Here is a 17,715-nt window from a genome sequence, read left to right as displayed (position 1 = left end):
ATCATCTTTCACTTAAGAGTACATCGAATACTGTTAGCACCTTTGTCAAGTGACATTTCATTTTAAGTTTTGAAATATGTTACACGGGTATGGTTCAGCCACTGGGCTTAGGGTGATAAGGGGTAACTGGTTTTGATTATTATTAATTATTAATTATTATTAATTATTAATTATTATTATTATTATTATTGTTGTTGTCATTATTATTTTCGTTGTAAATAACTTTCCATTAATTTTGTAGCTTTCGTTAACATCTGTTATTATTATTATTATTATTATTATTATTATTATTATTATTATTATTATTATTATTATTATTGTTGTTGTTGTTGTTGTTGTTCTTCTTATTATTATTATTTACTATATATAATAATAATAATAATAATAATAATAATAATAATAATAATAATAATAATAATAATAAAACACCCAGTCGAATAGGATGACTGTGATAGACCAAAAAAATTATTATTATTATTATTATTATTATTATTATTATTATTATTATTATTAGTGATCGGGTATTGAACGTGTATGATATAAAAAAATGGATAATAATCATGCTTTGTGTACAAAGCACAGCCGAACTTAGACTAGCAAATCATTTAGTTATTTTCACTCTTTCAAGACATTTGATGTTTTTCTATTACAAGTTCCTTATCACGTTCTCATAATATGTCTGGAATTTTCGTTCATAACTGTTATTAGAGAAATTATCTTATGAAGAATGGCTATTTACAATGAAAGCGTTCATGGAAAGATTATTATTTTTGTTATAAATCCGGACAGATTAGAAGAACACATCTGTGATTAAACCATACCCAGTTTCAACTTAACCTTAGCGAGACATAGATTTGAAGAGCGAATACTGATACACAAAAATAACCTTTATGTGAATACATTGCCACGCAAAGTGATACTTCCACGCCTACAAAATCAAAACACACAGAATTCCCACAAAAAAACGTTGATTACTGGTGCGGTAAAAAAAGGTGTTTATTTTTTTTTTTTTACATTTTGTACATTGCAGTCCAAAAGCATAAAATGGAATCGGTATCTGGCATAGGTGATGGTTTCATTACACGAAAGAGTAATTGATAGAAATCGTTTAACCTCGCTGGCACGGCAATTAGATTCTACATTATCCGTTCAGGTCAATGAGTGTAATCCTTTCACTGGAGAGCTTCGTTTAAAAAAAAAAAGGCTCAGAGCATTGGGTATAAGCTCCACTGCACTGGATAGGGCTGAAAGTCATATTGCTTGACGAATAATCACTGTGCTTGCATTTCTTGAAATGCTGAAATGCCAAGCGAGGGAAGGAATCGCTTCCCTCGTATGGTACGCGTATGGCAACGTGAATCCTTATGTGTATTTCACCAGAGACATCTAGATAAACATTAACACAACGAGAAAGGACGTATTTTCATTCTTGCAGACAAAATTCATGACACGCCTTCTTGCACTGCTTTGAAGGAACCAGAGTCAAGGTTGGTTGTGGTATCACTGCAGCCGGGCTCAGATTTGTGTGGATGGCAACAGGTCACGTGACAAGAGGTCTTTCCTCGGCTCTGGTTCCGGAAATCCTTTCTTTCGAGTTTTCCTTCAGGGGTGCGACGTGATCAGGGGCCTCAGGGACGTGGTGAGCCTGGGTTTTCAGGGACTCAGCGTGTCTTGAATGTTTGTTCAGGGACTCAGCGTGTCCTGAATGTTCAGGGACAAAGATCTTGAATGTTATGCGATGTAGTGGACTAGTAGAATGTTCAGGGTCAAAGTAGACCTTGATTTTCAGGGGCACATCAGACCTGAATATCCAGGGTCACGGGAGACCTCAATCTTTAGGGGCATATCAGACCTGAGTATCCAGGGTCAAAGCAGAACCTAATTTTCAGGGCCACATCAGACCTGAATATTCAGGGTCACAGGAGACCTCAATCTTCAGGGCCACATCAGACCTGAATATTCAGGGTCCAAGCAGACCCTAATTTTCAGGGCCACATCAGACCTGAATATTCAGGGTCACAGGAGACCTCAGTCTTCAGGGGCACATCAGACCTGAATATTCAGGGTCAAAGCAGAACCTAATTTTCAGGGGCACATTAGCCCTGAATATTCAGGGTCAATGCAGACCCTAATTTTCAGGGGCACATTATAGACCTGAATGGTCATACAGGAATGAAAAGAAATGAATAATAATCACGAAAAAAGGATCGAGAAGGAGAAAGACTTTATTGGCCCTGAAATTTCAGGAAGCTACCAACCCTGACTGATCAGTAGGGCACGCTGACCCTGAATGACCTGGAACGTGGCGACCCCTGAATTGTCAGACACGCCCTTCTTCAAGGGCTGGAACACGAAGGCAGCAGTGATGAATGATGTCATTTCTTAGTCACTAAAACAACAATAAATAAAAACAACAATAAAAAAACCACGATTTCACTTGCACGTCTTCAGTTCGCGAAACTCACTGTCACAACGTTTTAAGGCAGAGTTTTTTTTTATTGATTAACGTTTAAGTGTTTTTTTAATTTCATTCAAAGCCACGAATATCTCCATCCCATTTATTTTCTTGCCCACCGGTTAGCGAGGTGACCTGGGTTTATCCCCAGGGACGAGGAATGAATGTGGATGGTGGGTGGATGGAGGGTATTGGTTGAGGTGAGGGGGGAGGGGAGGGGTTGGGATAGGGGAAACAGGGAGGGGGGAAAGCGGCACTGAAATTAATGTAGTGAAAGTTGAATACACACCTATTCATTGGACCCAGCTCAAAATATGGTGAGACGTTTACAGATGAAAGTGACGTGTGTATGTGTAGGTGTGTGTGTATACGTATGTGTGCGAGAGGTGATTCAATAATGAAGAATAATATTACGGAATAATCCGCTGCTCGGAAATGTAGTATGGCCAGGAAGGATGTTCTTTTGGGACCTTCCTTCAATACACATGCACCGTTGCTCTCTCTCTCTATCTATCTCTTTCTTCTGAGTTTTTTTATTGCTTGTGATTGCATTTCTTTCATTGCGAGCAAGTTGTTTTTGTTAGTTCGTTTTGATATGAAAGCAGCTCGTAACTGAACAAATTAGAAATGATTGCTGGTCTCAACTGTTAATCCAGCAAAGTTACTTTGATTGTATCTGACTCTTTCTCTGGATTGTTAAATAAGTTTTTTATCATCGAGTGTTTTGCTAGATTTTTTCCTTTATCAACACGTTTCCTGCATCGATTATTTCTTCATTAAATCCACTATTTATCTACACTAACGAACTCTCTGTAGTAGCACAAAATCCTACTGTGACCAAAACTCATCTCACTCTTCATCGTAAAATGTTCATGGGTTTTTCTAAAGCCATTAGTGACCCACAAACCCACTATTTAATCTATACCGGTCTTTCTCACGAACGCAAACGGTGCCACCTCTGTACAGCTCAACACTTCGCATCCCTGTGGCGATACTTGGCACCACCCGAAACGACACGTAGAGAACCCGGGTCGAATCACGTACCGACCCTCTTCGACCTACAGTCGACCCATTAGCAAAGCAGTAGACGCCGCTGCTAAGAGGTAGTCGAAGAAGGTAGCAGCCGGCGATTTCCCAGGCCCTGTGGAGTAGACGAAAACACAATTAGATGGCTGTCACTCCCAGTGACGTCTCCCAAGCGGAGCTTATCATAATTTCCTTGGGGTTTTAATGGAACGGACTGACGGCAGGATGCTTATTGTTAGGGGAAATTTTTAGGGGGCGAGGGAAAAAGAGAGGGGTGGGAGGCGGGACATTTTTTTTTTAGGGGTTTTATTTCTTTCGCAAGATATGAATCCCTTGTTAACAGATTTTATTCAGTTTGTTTTAATCAATAATTTTTTTCTGGAGAGGATTCAGTTTGTTTTTAATCATAATTTTTTTTAGGAGAGGATACGATAAATTTTATATAAAGGGACAAATCAGTATTAGATTGTATTAAATTTTTTGTTATGTATTTTACTTCTTTTTCAAAGAAATAACTTTCCCCTGAACATATCTATTTTTTTGTTTTAATATTATTTTTAGAAAAGGATACATCAATGTTTATATTTAGATTAACAGGCAAATCAGTATTATATTGTACTGGCAGATTTTTTAAATCGATTTTACTTCTTTTCAAAGAAATAGTTTCCATTGGACAGATTTATTTTCGCTTTGATTTTATTTGTATTTATTGCTATTGTTTTAGGAAAAGGATGTATTAAAGTTTATATTGAGATTAAGAAGCAAATCAATATAAGATTTTACTGGGATATTTATCGCAATATTGCCAAGGTAAATAAGTGCTTTAAAAGATATCCATTAGTATAGTTATATAAGTTATCTTACAGGGATTTAGATCATATTTTTTTAATAATCGTTTTGATTGTCCTTGGGAATACTTGTCAATCAGAAGGTCATGTGGCTGAAAATGAACATTATTATGTCAACTTTTAATTCGTTTATTTACAAATCCAATAAAAAATAGTCTAAGTAGATTGTTAAGTAGATTATTAACCTCCAGGTAATGTTTGTGTGAAATGTTACATATTGTGTATTGAATATTTCTAACAGAATATTCCAAATATGAGCTGTGTCCTTCAGGAATGTTAGATATTGTGTACTAAAGTTTCTCAACAGAATATTCCAAATAAGAACTGTGTCCTTCAGGAATGCTAGATATTGTGTATTGAATATTCCTAACAGAATATTCCAAATAGAGCTGTGTCCTTCAGGAATGTTAGATATTGTGTATTGAATATTCCTAACAGAATATTTCAAATAGAGCTGTGTCCTTCAGGAATGTTAGATATTGTGTATTGAATATTCCTAACAGAATATTTCAAATAGAGCTGTGTCCTTCAGGAATGTTAGATATTGTGTATTGAATATTCCTAACAGAGTATCCCAAATAAGAGCTGTGCCTTTCAGGGATGTTAAATATTGTGTATTAAAGTTTCTCAGCCGAATATTCCAAATAGAGCTGTCTTTCAGGAACAAATACAAAAAGCTTATAATCATGGTGTCCTGGCCTTTGTGGCTTCTGAATCGATATCTCTGCATAATCACAGGAGCTCTGCAAGGCGAAATTACACATCTTCGATAAAATTGAGGCTGTAAATTGCACCAGCTAAACCGAATAACAGAGAAGGGGGCTAAGAATAGGATGTAATGTCAATTCACTGGGCGCATAAAATTTGAGATGATAAGTTAATGTAGAGGAATTTGTGCGTGTGTGATGAATTGGAATTAATGGTTGTCGATAGTATGTGTGTTTTATTTGTGTATATATATATATATATATATATATATATATATATATATATATATATATATATATATATATATTTGTATATACATATATATACATATATATATATATATATAAATAAATATATATATTATATATATATATATATATATATATATATATATATATATAGATATATATATATATACACATACATACATATACTGTATATACACATACACATACATACACATACACTCCACAAATGAAAATGAAACACAAACTGCCTCACAGTCAGAAAATCTCAGCCCAGTCGAACACGCATCAAACAAAGACCAAGAAAGAGAGAAACAACCTCAAACAAAAGCAACCCAAAAAAAAAAAAGCGAGTCGAAACAACAACACAACACAAGCAACAAAAACCTCCGAGCCTGGGGCGTCGTAGAAAGTGCACCAAGCGATAAAGCTATGTCTTTTCCTTCCCCTGAGGAGATGACGGCCGGGGAGCGTCGAAGGCCATAAACTCGAGTTAGCGTCGCCCAAGGTAAGAATCCCGTAATTAAACCGCCCGTCGTAAAGTGGGAGTTGCAGCTTTTGAATTACATGGTAAAATTGTAATGCTTGTTCTAGACGGTGCGTTGACTCCCAGGCTCTCTCTTGACCAAGAGCCACGTGTCTTTTTAGTTGTCTGTACAAGAAAATGATTGAGTTGGCTATTTGTCTGTCCGTCCGCACTTTTTTCTGTCCGGCCTTAGATCTGAAAAACTACTGAGGCTAGATGGCTGCAAATTGGTATGTTGATCATCCACTCTCCATTAATGAAACATACCAAATTGCAGCCCTCTAGCCTCAGTGGTTTTGATTTTATTTAAGGTTATAGTTAGCCATGATCGTGCGTCTGGCAATGCTATAGGACAGGCCACCACCGTGCCGTGGTTAAAGTTACATGGGCAGCTGTTCTTACAGTATTATACGCTGTACAGAAAACTCGATTGCGCCGAAGAAACTTGGGGGCATTTTTTACTTGTTTAGTTTTGTAACCTCTCTCTCTCTCTCTCTCTCTCTCTCTCTCTCTCTCTCTCTCTCTCTCTCTGAATATTTCTTTTGGCCATTTCCACAAACGGTCTTTTTTTATATATATCATCGTTTGTTTAAAGTTCTCTCGATGTTCTTAGGCATTATTTCCATAAACGTTGTCATTCAATGTAGTTGATATTTACCAAGGAACATTTCCCTTTTACGCTCTCACCTTCCATAAATTTCATCTAGGAAGCGCACGCTATTTTAACCTCTCGGGAATTAGGTAACCACCTAAAGCCTTCAAATTTTTACCAAAGACCATTTCCTTTTTAGTTTTCTGTAAAAGAAAACTATTGTGTAACTTTTGTCTGTCCGTCCGCACGTTTTCTATCCGCACTTTCTGTCCACCTCCGATCTTAAAACTACTGAGGCTGGAGGCTGGTGGTATGTTGATCATCTCTCGAGTCATCAATCATGCCAAATTGCAACCCCTGTAGCTTCAAGTAGTTTTTTATATAAGGTTAAAGTTAACCAGGTCTGGCAACGAAATGAGGACAGGCCGTCAAGAAGGGCGGTTAAAGTTTTATGGGTCAGTGGCTCATAAGAAGCATTATATCGAGACCACCGAAAGATAGACCTGTTTTCGGTGAAAGCGCTGATGATTACAAGCTGCGGCTGCAGAAATCTCGATTGTTTTGAAGAAACTTCGGCGCATTTTTCACTTGTTTATATAAAAAAAATTACAAATGAAATTAAATTATTAGTTGATAATTAACTTAATTTCATTTTCATCGGACGGAATTATTCGAATTCCTGGAATATCCTCAATTAATCCTTCAGTGATGAGTCATTCCTCTCTCACCATTACATTAATTTGATTTAACATGTAAAGAAACAGGTAACCTGGCATCGTCTTGCTTCACCATTACCCAACTCTTATTGCTATCCCGAGTCATCCTTAAGGCTTCGGAAATCTAAGATCTACCTTCCGCAAATCCACCGCATCTTGGATGATGTTTGTCGGGACTTGGGGAAAGCTTTCATCATCGCTGATCTGATATCTGACGAAGTTTGGGACAAGGCTCAGTTAACTTGGGGTTCCTTCCTTCTTATGGCTTTAATATTCCTCTGGGAACTCCGTTGTTGCTTGTTATAGGGAATGTTTTTTTCGTTTTTTGATAGTATTAATCGTTTCCTTATTAATTTGCATAAAAGAGAACGAAGGCTTCGTATGTATATTCTCATAATATCTTAGCTAATACACATATAGCATTTATATATATATCTATATATATATATATATATATATATATATATATATATATATATATATATATATATATATATATATATATATATAATATAATGTGTGTGTGTGTTTTTGTGTATACATTTATGTGTTTTGTTGTGTAATGAGTGTTAATAACTCCAAGGCATCAGTTAATAAATTTTTCATCATTTTCCCGTTTGTCAGTTCCATACGACAAATATCTAAAACCCTCTCTCTCTCTCTCTCTCTCTCTCTCTCTCTCTCTCTCTCTCTACTCTCTACTCTTTGTTTGTGTGTGTGTGTGCGTATGTCAAGATGTAATCTCTCACGAATAATTGAATGGAAATTGGAGAGCGAATTGGGAAGACACGCCCAATTTACTTTGCAGGGTAATTCAGTTTTGAAGATCTAAGACGAGGTATGAATGTACGAATGTTTCCCGACAGAAACCCGATTTGTTCCCGACGGAAGCCTGGTTTGGCACAAAGATACCCTATCGGAAATTGATTTACAAATTAGCTGTTCGTCTTTGAACACAATGCCCCGGGTTAGATGGTGGCTGTGACGCTGAGAGCGCAATTCACCGGCTGACCAATGTGTGTAAGGTATGTCGGGATTAAGGAAAGTTTCAAGAGTAAATTGATGAGTGGAATAATTGTCTCATCATGTAAAGGAAAAGGTGATAAGGGGTAGAGGAAATTCATAATTATTGGATGTAATTAGAAGCGAGAGGCCTCGATATGGGGAAGAACAATGTAATTTAATGCTCAAGATTGTTTTGAACCATTTTTGTGAAAGATGGGTGAATGCAGAGAACAAAAAGTTGATGGTTTTCATCCGCACTAATAAATGAATGCTGAATATTTTTTTTATGTCTAGGAGATAAAGAGGTATTTGCATTAGGTGTGAAAGAACTCTTTCTCTCTCTCTCTCTCTCTCTCTCTCTCTCTCTCTCTCTCTCTCTCTCTCTCTCTCTCTCGCTCTCTCTCTCTCTCTCTCCTCTCTCTCTCTCTCTCTCTCGTGCGAGAGTTGAGTTTTTCGAGTGGGGTTTACTTCCAACATTAAAGTAGCTTCTCTCTCTCTCTCTCTCTCTCTCTCTCTCTCTCTCTCTCTCTCTCTCTCTCTCTCTCGTGGGAGTGTTGAATTTTTAGTGTTTTTTTTTTTTAAGATCAGAGCGTTTTTGGGAGTTGGGGTATAGTAGGAAGCCTTATAAACAATGAAGTCTCTAGAATCCATTTTGACTTCTAAGAAAAATTCCGTGGAATGGCGCAGACTACCGTAGCTAGACTACAGCACAACGGGAGTCTGGACAGACGAGATAATACTCTGCTTGAAGACATCTTGGGGCAGACACGACTTCAATTCAGGAGCACTTTTGGCGTAGAAGGAAGAACGCGGTAGCACCAGGGTGATTCCCTGCCGAATAAAGGTAGCGGAAAGTGACTTGTTTATGTCTGCAAGGCGGTGAAGCGAGCACACGGGATGCGGAAGAAGGAAGATGCTTCTCCTCCTGCAGGAAGGAGATACGGCATTTTTTTAAGAGTAGTGGGCGATTCTGAGTACTTGGCGAGGCTCCGTTTAGTGTCACAAGATGGAGATTGGGCGGTAAGACCTGGGTTTTAGCTTTCGCCGGCAGTACGCTTTCGGTATCTTAAATGATGATGAAGGATTTTGCAAAGTTCCTGAAGGATTTTTTGTTGTAGAAAGGCTAGTGAATGGTGGGGTATGTTTGTTCCGTTATAAGGGTATCATAAACTTATGATAAGCATGTCATTAGGGGTATTATAACTAGGGTTGCTGAAGATGTATAGTTAGGAAAGTTAAAGGAACGTAAATGAAATGGGATATCTCGTGGTTGGGAAGGAAATGCGTGAGTTGCAGAATCAAGCACTTTTGACATATGTTTACAGGAAACACAACTAAAATTAAGAAAAAAGCAGAAATTATAAACTGAAAAAATACTGAATCTGTTTATATTAAAAGGTCTATTCACATTGCAGTGGGTTCATTCCCCAATAGTTTTAATTCTACGAATTCTGTATTTTCTAAGAGACGGCTGTATTCATACGATCTCTGCATGCGTACAGGAAACAGATGTAAGGTTAAATAAAAAAGCAAAATGACGAATTCCTAAAAAATTCTGAATCTGTTTATATTAAAACGTCTATTCACAATGCAGTGGGTTCTCATTCAAAATAGCTGTATCCCTACAAATTCTGTATTTCCTTAGGAACGGCTGTATTCATGCGGCCCACCACCTACCTCAATTGCCTACGAGACGGACGCGACCTTACTTTACTGTATAGTCAGTTTTATGCCTTCCCGATTTTTTTAAGGCATCAATCCTAGCAAGAGTCGACTCCTTTGATGTAGGATTTTTATGGGAAGGAAATGACCAGACGAGGTTAAGCCTGTAATGCAATAACACTTTTATTTTCTATTACCGTAGGTCAGAGGAGAGAAGCACTCCCCAGATATTTTTCTTCTGTATTATTTAATTTTTTTGTTATATTTTTTCTGGATTCCGTCACTTGTTCGTAATTCTGTAGCTCTTGCTTTGTCAAAATGACATTATCATTTTGCTTTTAGAATCTAGACATACAGCAGGTATGAATCATGGTTTCATTTACCAAAGGAATTTTTGTTTACATTTTTGTAGGAGGCGACAGAGAGAGAGAGAGAGAGAGAGGAGAGAGAGAAGAGAGAGAGAGAGAGAGAGAGAGAGAATGATTGATACGAAAGAAACGGAGATCTGAAAAAGTGTGATCGATAGAAAGAGAGAGAGTTTATGAAAGAAACAGATCTGAATCAGAAAATAGAGAGAGAGAGAGAGAGAGAAAGGTAGAGAAATGAGACAGACAGAGAAAAGAATGACCAATAAAAAGAAACGGTGCCTGAACCACAAAAAATAATCCTCTTAAGAGAGGTAAATATCGAACGACCATTCTTGTCGATAGCCTGACGCAGGTAATTCTGACGCCCCATGTAATGAGATTGGAGATGGACTGCCCCAGGGCACCTTTATGAGCCCGTTTCTTTCCCGTTCGTGCCATCCCGTTCGTTCGGGGTGTCATCTGGATACCCGTCTGAGAGGAATGTGGATCATAAGATCATTTTTTTGGTTTTAGATGAAAAAACTTAAAAGATTTTTCCGGTTTTAGACATAAAAAAAAATATTGCAAAAGCAACAGGATGATGATGATGATGAATCTGGACAGCTTTTAATAATTAAAAATCAATAATGTTTTCACTATTTTATTGTTAGCTATTATTATTATTGATACATATTATTATTATTATTATTATTTATATTATTATTATTAAAAAAAAAAATAACCTACATTTTCCTGTTTCAGACGAAAAATTATTTTCAGATTTTTCATCCATTCTTTCCCGAAAAAATTTCCCTTCATGGTCATCTTCTGTCATTTTCTTTCTGCTTTTTTTTATTTCGAAAAAATCAAATGTTTCCTTTATATCATTTGCTTCTCCTTGCCCTTTGTGTCCCTTTATTTTCCGTCTTCATTTATACTTATGTTCTGTTCAGATAAATTTTATATTATTTTACTTTACCGTTCTTTCTTCTACATTTTCGTTTTCTCCTTGCCTTTTTGTGTCTTATTCCATCTCCTGCTTTTAAGTGTTCTTGATATAATTCCCCTTCCTCTTCCTATTTACCTCACGATTTTCCGCCGTTTTATTGCATAAAAAAAGGAGGCAAGACTGGGAAGGGGGTGGAGGTGGATGGGGAGGAAAGAGAGGGGGGCCGCCCTCCCATTGTTAACCCTGCACGTTTAGAATTAATTTGAAAAGAAATTTTTTCGAGAGTTTAGGTTGGAAAAAAGAGAGAGAGAGATATTCGGAGATTTCAAAGAAAAATAAAAAGATAAAAAATAAAAGATTTTCCGGTTTTTAAAAAGATAAAGAAGAGAGAGAGAAAGAGATTTTTGCCATAAAATGAACGAGGTGCCATTCTGTCGATAACTCTTCTGCAGGTAAAAATGATAATGCAAAAGTGATAGGCACCTGATGATTTTCTTTTGATGGATCTGATACCCATTGTTGGGGTCATTTTTTTTGGGTCACAATGAGTTATGTTAGCAACAGGAGCCGAGAGGAATATTGACTTGTTTTTTAGATTAAAAATCAAATAGATTTTTTTGAGCTTTAGATGAAAAAATTAAAATTTTTCTGGTTTTAGATAAAAACATTGCAAAAGTGACAGGATGATGATGATGAACTCATGTTGCTTATATACACATAATAATATTATTAACGTTTGTTATTATTAATAATAATAATAATTAATGTTTATTATTAATTACACATATGTTATAATATTGTATTCTCTAATTCTTCTTTTTCTGTTTTGCGTTTTTTTATGTTCCTGATTATTTTCAGTTTCTTTTCATCTTTTTCATTCTTTTCTGTACCTTTTCCTTCATGGTCATCTTCTGTCATTTCACTTTACTTTCTGCTTTTTTTATTTTCGTATCCTTATCTCATGTTTCCTTATATTTGCTTCTCCTTGCCCTTTGTGTCCCTTATTCCATCTCCGTCTTCATTTATACTATGTTCTTAAGTATCATCATTTTCTTTTCCTCTTCGATAATTCCCTCTTCCTCTCGTTTCTCTTATTTTATATTATTTTACTTACTGTTCTTTTCTTTTCATATCCTCATCTCATGTTTCCTCATGTTTTCCTCTCCTTGACTTTTGTGTCTTATTCATCTCCCATTCAAGTGTTCTGGTATATCATCATTGCTCTTTATTCCCCCGATAATCCTCTTCCTATTTACCTCATTTCTCTTATTCTTTCAGCATAACCTCTTCCGCCAAGTGCTGCTGGAATAAGTTACGCCGATTGCAATTAGTTTCTTGCCGAACGTTTGGCATTTTGGAGGAGGGTGTGTGTGTGTATTCGGTGGCTGGTGGTGAGGGAAGACTGGGAAGGTGAGGTGGATGGGGGGAGGAAAGGGGGCTTCCCATTGTTAACCCCGCACGCAAATCAGTTCACGAATTAATTTGAAGAACCGGGAAGAATAAAGTCATTGTTCGAGAGTGGAAACTAATTAATGGTGTTAAGGGGAACAGAGAGAGAGAGAGAGAGAGAGAGAGAGAGAGAGAGAGAGAGTAGGAAGAGGAGGAGAAGGGACTTAGGAGATGTTCTTGTCATGACCTCTTCCTCCTTTTTCTTCCTCCCCCTCCTCTATCTTTTTTTCACTTACGTTCCTTGTTTGATGGTGTGACACTTATTAGCGCTTATTTTCTCTCGTGTATTTTTTTCCCTGTCTTGAAAATGATTGCGGGGTTCGAAGCTCCTTCGTTTGACTGGATAAAAGTGCTTGCTCTAATTAGACGTTTACCAATAACCAGGTCATCCGGAAGGCGAGATTCTTCTCTCTCTCTCTCTCTCTCTTTCTCTCTCTCTCTCTCTCTCTCTCTATTTCGGTCTTCGTGGTGCAATTAGTAAGAGAGAAAAAGAGTTATACAAATGCGTCATTTGTATCCGGTCGTCTATAGACTATTGCTGGTCGCAGCTTAGCTGAAATACAGAGGAAACTGATTGTCTTTTCTCTCTCTCTCTCTCTCTCTCTCTCTCTCTCTCTTCCTTTGGCTTCGTCGTGCAGTGATATCAAATGAAGCTCATAAACTGAATATCCCGAGATTGATTCCTGAATCCGACAAGGAGGGGCGATACGGTGCCTCAGTTGAATTATGTACATAAGTGTTAGTCGACTATTCCGGGTCTCAGCTGAGAGAGAGAGAGAGAGAGAGAGAGAGAGAGAGAGAGAGAGAGAGAGAGAGAGAGAGAGAGAGAGAGAAGTTTTCATTAACCTGTCAAAAAAAATCAGGACCTTGACAAGGTATTCCTCATATCATCAAGGTGAAACCTTTGTAAAACGTTCATAAGATTATCTCTCTCTCTCTCTCTCTCTCTCTCTCTCTCTCTCTCTCTCTCTCTCTCTCTCTCTCTCTCTCTCTCTCGTTGTGAGCTATCTTTAAAGCCGACCTGATGGAGTCGTCCAGATGCGTAACCCATTTTGTTCATGTCCATTATGAACACTTATTTAAAGAAATTCTCATTTTGGGTATAAAATAAAATTCTCATTCTTACTGGATCTGGCAATTCTAAGTATATAAACATTACGTTAAAAAAAAGGAGTAATGCAAGAGTGAAATTCAATTCTGTTTCAGCATAAAAAAAAAAGAGATAGAATCCTCTGTTTACAACAACGCTTCATCCAAATCCATCTCGGTCGTCATTTTTCCTCTGTTCCCTAAGTGGAGTATTTGTTCATGCTTGTGTAAAAGCGATCCTTGAAAATAACTCTTGAAGAATATTGGCTAACACCTGAGATGCACCTTTGTAAGAAGCAGTGAGACGACTTTTCCGGGGATTAGTGCCTCTTTTTTTACCTTGGGTTATTTTTCAGGCGTTCTTTGTGCGTTCTTTGTCACAGCAAGCGAGGTTGTTTACCCAGAAGGAGTAATAAGAAGCTCGTGTGTACTCATTCTTGAAGTGAACTTAATTGGGTTAGATTTAGCCAGACATAAAATGGCTCCGGAATAACTTACATGCGTTCACGAATCTATGCAAGCTTTTTATTCACATTGGCGGATAATGAAACGGGGTTTTGTCCGGACAATGTGAGGTTTTTGTCCGGATAATGAGAGGTTTTTGTCCGTTTAATGACGTATCAAATACTGTTTTGAAGTATCTTTTTATCAGCATGAGAGCTTGCACTATCTAATTTCCATGATTTAACAGGATATCTCTGCTCCGCTTTCCCCATGAAAATGACAAAAATGGAAGATTGAAGTACTGGTAGAGTAATGGGCTCTGTGACTGTCGAAGTGATATAGCTTGTGGCAATGATAGAAAATGGGGAAACTGGGAATGATAGAAAATGGGAACTGGAAATGATAGAAAATGGGAAACTAGATATGTCTTAAAGACTCTGTACGTAACCATTTTCCCTTAAACGAATTGTTATTCATAAGACCCGTGAGATTTTCTTCTGTCAGTTTCCCTGGAAGGAAAGAGGAAGAAGGTCTCCGCTCGGTGCTCGGTGTTTCTTTTCCTTTGACACGTGTTGTGAGAGACAGCAAGAGAAGCCAGTGAGGAGGCGCCTTTGGTAAAGAGGGAAGCTTCCTACTCTCTTGGCTGATGGGTGCCTGTCTTGGTAGGTAGATTTGTCATGAAGTGTCATTGACACGCTTTATGCCTGTGATTTTTTTATGCTTGTGTGTATGTGTATGTGTGTGTAGACACATCCAGATGTATATGAGTATGAATTATGTATGTATATACATATATACATATATATATATATATATATATATATATATATATATATATATATATATATAGAGAGAGAGAGAGAGAGAGAGAGAGAGAGAGAGAGAGAGAGAGTCATCAGATTAAATAAACAGGTCATAGTTATTGTAGACCACAATAAAAGCCATAGAGTATGTTAACTCTCTCTCTCTCTCTCTCTCTCTCTCCTCTCTCTCTCTTCTCTCTCTCTCTGTTAGAAAAGGAATAGAAAAGGAATCACATTCAAAATATATATATATAAAAATTATATTCCTGCAGCTGATATCAAGTAGAAAGAACTTCATCTCATTCCCTTTCGTAGATAAGAGCTTTCAGTCGTTTGTTTAAATTTCACTCTACTTTCTGGCCTCATTAGAACCCACTGCCCCTGACCACATAATATGACTCATGCCCTTTGTATGTCAGTGACTTGGTTATTTTACGAATCGGTGGCTTTATGCCACGCCCAGCCCTTCTCTCTTATCCGGGATTGGACGGGAAAAACACTCAAATGCCTCTCGGAATAAACGTTCAGTAAACATTCCCCGAAATGACACTCACAGAGTCAACTGGAGGAATTCCTGGGGCATTCATTTTCCCTCTCCAGTACCTGTTTCTGGTGAGACCAGTTTCTTGCCTGCACGTGTGCCAATGGCACTCTGGTCTGTTTGAATTATGGGCGGTGAGGAGTGGGGAAAATGAAGTGGGGAGGAAGGGGAAATAAGTGAAAGTGGGGATGGGGTGAGGAGGGATGAGTGGGAGGCGTTCCAAGGCTAGATTATTTGTGGAGGTAAATGGCTTAGACGAGATTTGCTTGCTCGTCCTCTTAAAGAGAGAGAGAGAGAGAGAGAGAGAGAGAGAGAGAGAGAGAGAGAGAGAGAGAGTCATGTGTGATCATCTGAATTTCCAATTCATGATAAAGGAGGGCCCCCTTTTTTGTGCCAAGCAGTGCGACACCCAAAGCTCCTCCACCCCTCCCCTCCGTCCCTCCCCCTCCTCCTCCCCATCCCCTCCCCTCCTCCCCTCCCCTACCAGGAAGTGAATTTATGCGGCCGATGGTGATGGATTGCTCACTTCTTCATCTCTGACCTCATTTCCGGATGTTCCGCCCACCCACCATTCCAATTCTCCGAATTCCAATTCCCGAAAAAAATATGGAAATAAAAAAAGTACGCCTGAGATTTTCTGAACCGTTTATGGGATCATTATTATCAAATATTCATTCGAGTTTACTGTTTTTTTATTATTTTATTTTTTATTTATTTATTTATTTTTTTTGCAAGCAATCGCTCATCGGAAACGTATTATTGGTTTGGGTCCGTCCTATTGTGCCGAAATAAATTCTGCTCCGAAATAAATTCTTTTGCGAAATACATTCTGTTACAAGATGAATTGTGCTACGAAATGAATTCTGTTAGGAAATAAAGTCTTTTATGATATAAATTCTGTTAGGAAAAAAGTCTTTTATGAAATAAATTCTGCTAGGAGATAAATTTTGTTACGAAATAGATTCTGTTAGGAAATAAGTTCTTTTGCTAAATAAATTCTGTTTGGAAATAAAGTCTTTGCGAAATAAATTATTACGACATAAATTCTGCTTGGAAATAAATTCTGTTAAGAAATAAATTTTGTTACGAAATGAATCCTGTTTGGAAATAAATTATGTTACGAAGTAAATTCTGTTAGGAAATAAATTCTGTTAGGAAATAAATTGTTACGAAATATGTTCTGTATGGAAATAAATTACGTTACGAAATAAATTCTTTTAGGAAATAAAGTTTGCTTGGAAATAAATTATGCTAGGAAATAAATTCTTTTGCGAAATAAGACCTGTTACGAAAGAAATTCTGTTTGGAAATAAATTACGGTACGAAATAGATTCTGTTAAGGAATAAATTCCGTTTGGAAATAAATTATGTTACGAAATAAACTCTATTAGGAAATGAACTTTGTTTGGAAATAAATTATGTTACTAACTAAATTCTGTTAGGAAATAAGCTCTGTTACGAAATAAATTCTGTATGGAAATAAATTACGTTACGAAATAAGTAAATTCTGTTGATGCTAATTTCCCATTCACTAATTACAAATGATATCTTATGTTTCCGCCCCGAGAGCTCATTAAACTTGCTTAGTCGTGGGATTTTTCTTGTTGCCTTATTAATTGTTGTAAAAGTTTTTATCACAGTTTATTGAAGCATAACAAGGTCGTAATTGTCATCGGTAAAGCTTTGGTTAGATATAGCCACGTTTGTTATCTATTTATCCTAATAATAATAATAATAATAATAATAATAATAATAATTTTTTACTACTTAGTATCTATTTCTCATTCGTTTCATACAGCGTTATACGCCATATAGAAAACTGTTCATTATTTTATCAGCTTGTTCATTGTATTTCTCTTTCTCTCTCTCTATTTTTCACACACATACACATGTATATATGTATATATATATATATATATATATATATATATGGTATATATATATATATATACATACATGAATGTGTGTGTTGTTTGTGTGTGTGTATGTGTGTGTGTAAATCTTAAACATAAATTTTACACCTTTAACACTTTGTATTATTTACAGGTCTTGAAATGACAAGCACTACGCCATTGCACTGGCAGTCAAGTGTGAGAGATGAAGTATGGTCTCTCTCTCTCTCTCTCTCTCTCTCTCTCTCTCTCTCTCTCTCTCTCTCTCTCTCTCTCTCTCTCTCTCCGTGGCGTATCCGAAGTTTGATAAGGGATCCGACGAAAGTTTTTCACCCGTGTTTACAATGAGGCCGAGTCCGCAGTGAAAGAATGTATATATTAAGTCAAAAGTTTACCCCTGATTGTTTGCCCTACACAT

At 37.0% G+C, this 17,715-nt stretch overlaps 1 protein-coding gene across 1 annotated transcript in view; it reads right to left on the bottom strand.

Moving 5' to 3' along the window:
* Nucleotides 1-529: 529 nt before the first annotated feature.
* Nucleotides 530-17,715, bottom strand: part of LOC136834193 (uncharacterized) — a 514,934-nt gene continuing 497,748 nt past the window's right edge. Inside the window, exon 7 of the mRNA XM_067096466.1 lies at nucleotides 530-3,596. Coding sequence (XP_066952567.1) covers nucleotides 3,514-3,596 — 83 coding nt within the window. The 3' untranslated portion in view covers nucleotides 530-3,513. The remainder of the gene's footprint in view (nucleotides 3,597-17,715) is intronic.

The sequence above is a fragment of the Macrobrachium rosenbergii genome, chromosome 53, assembly GCF_040412425.1.
Source record: "Macrobrachium rosenbergii isolate ZJJX-2024 chromosome 53, ASM4041242v1, whole genome shotgun sequence".
Taxonomy (NCBI): domain Eukaryota; kingdom Metazoa; phylum Arthropoda; class Malacostraca; order Decapoda; family Palaemonidae; genus Macrobrachium; species Macrobrachium rosenbergii.
This window is presented reverse-complemented; position numbering and strand designations above follow the sequence as displayed.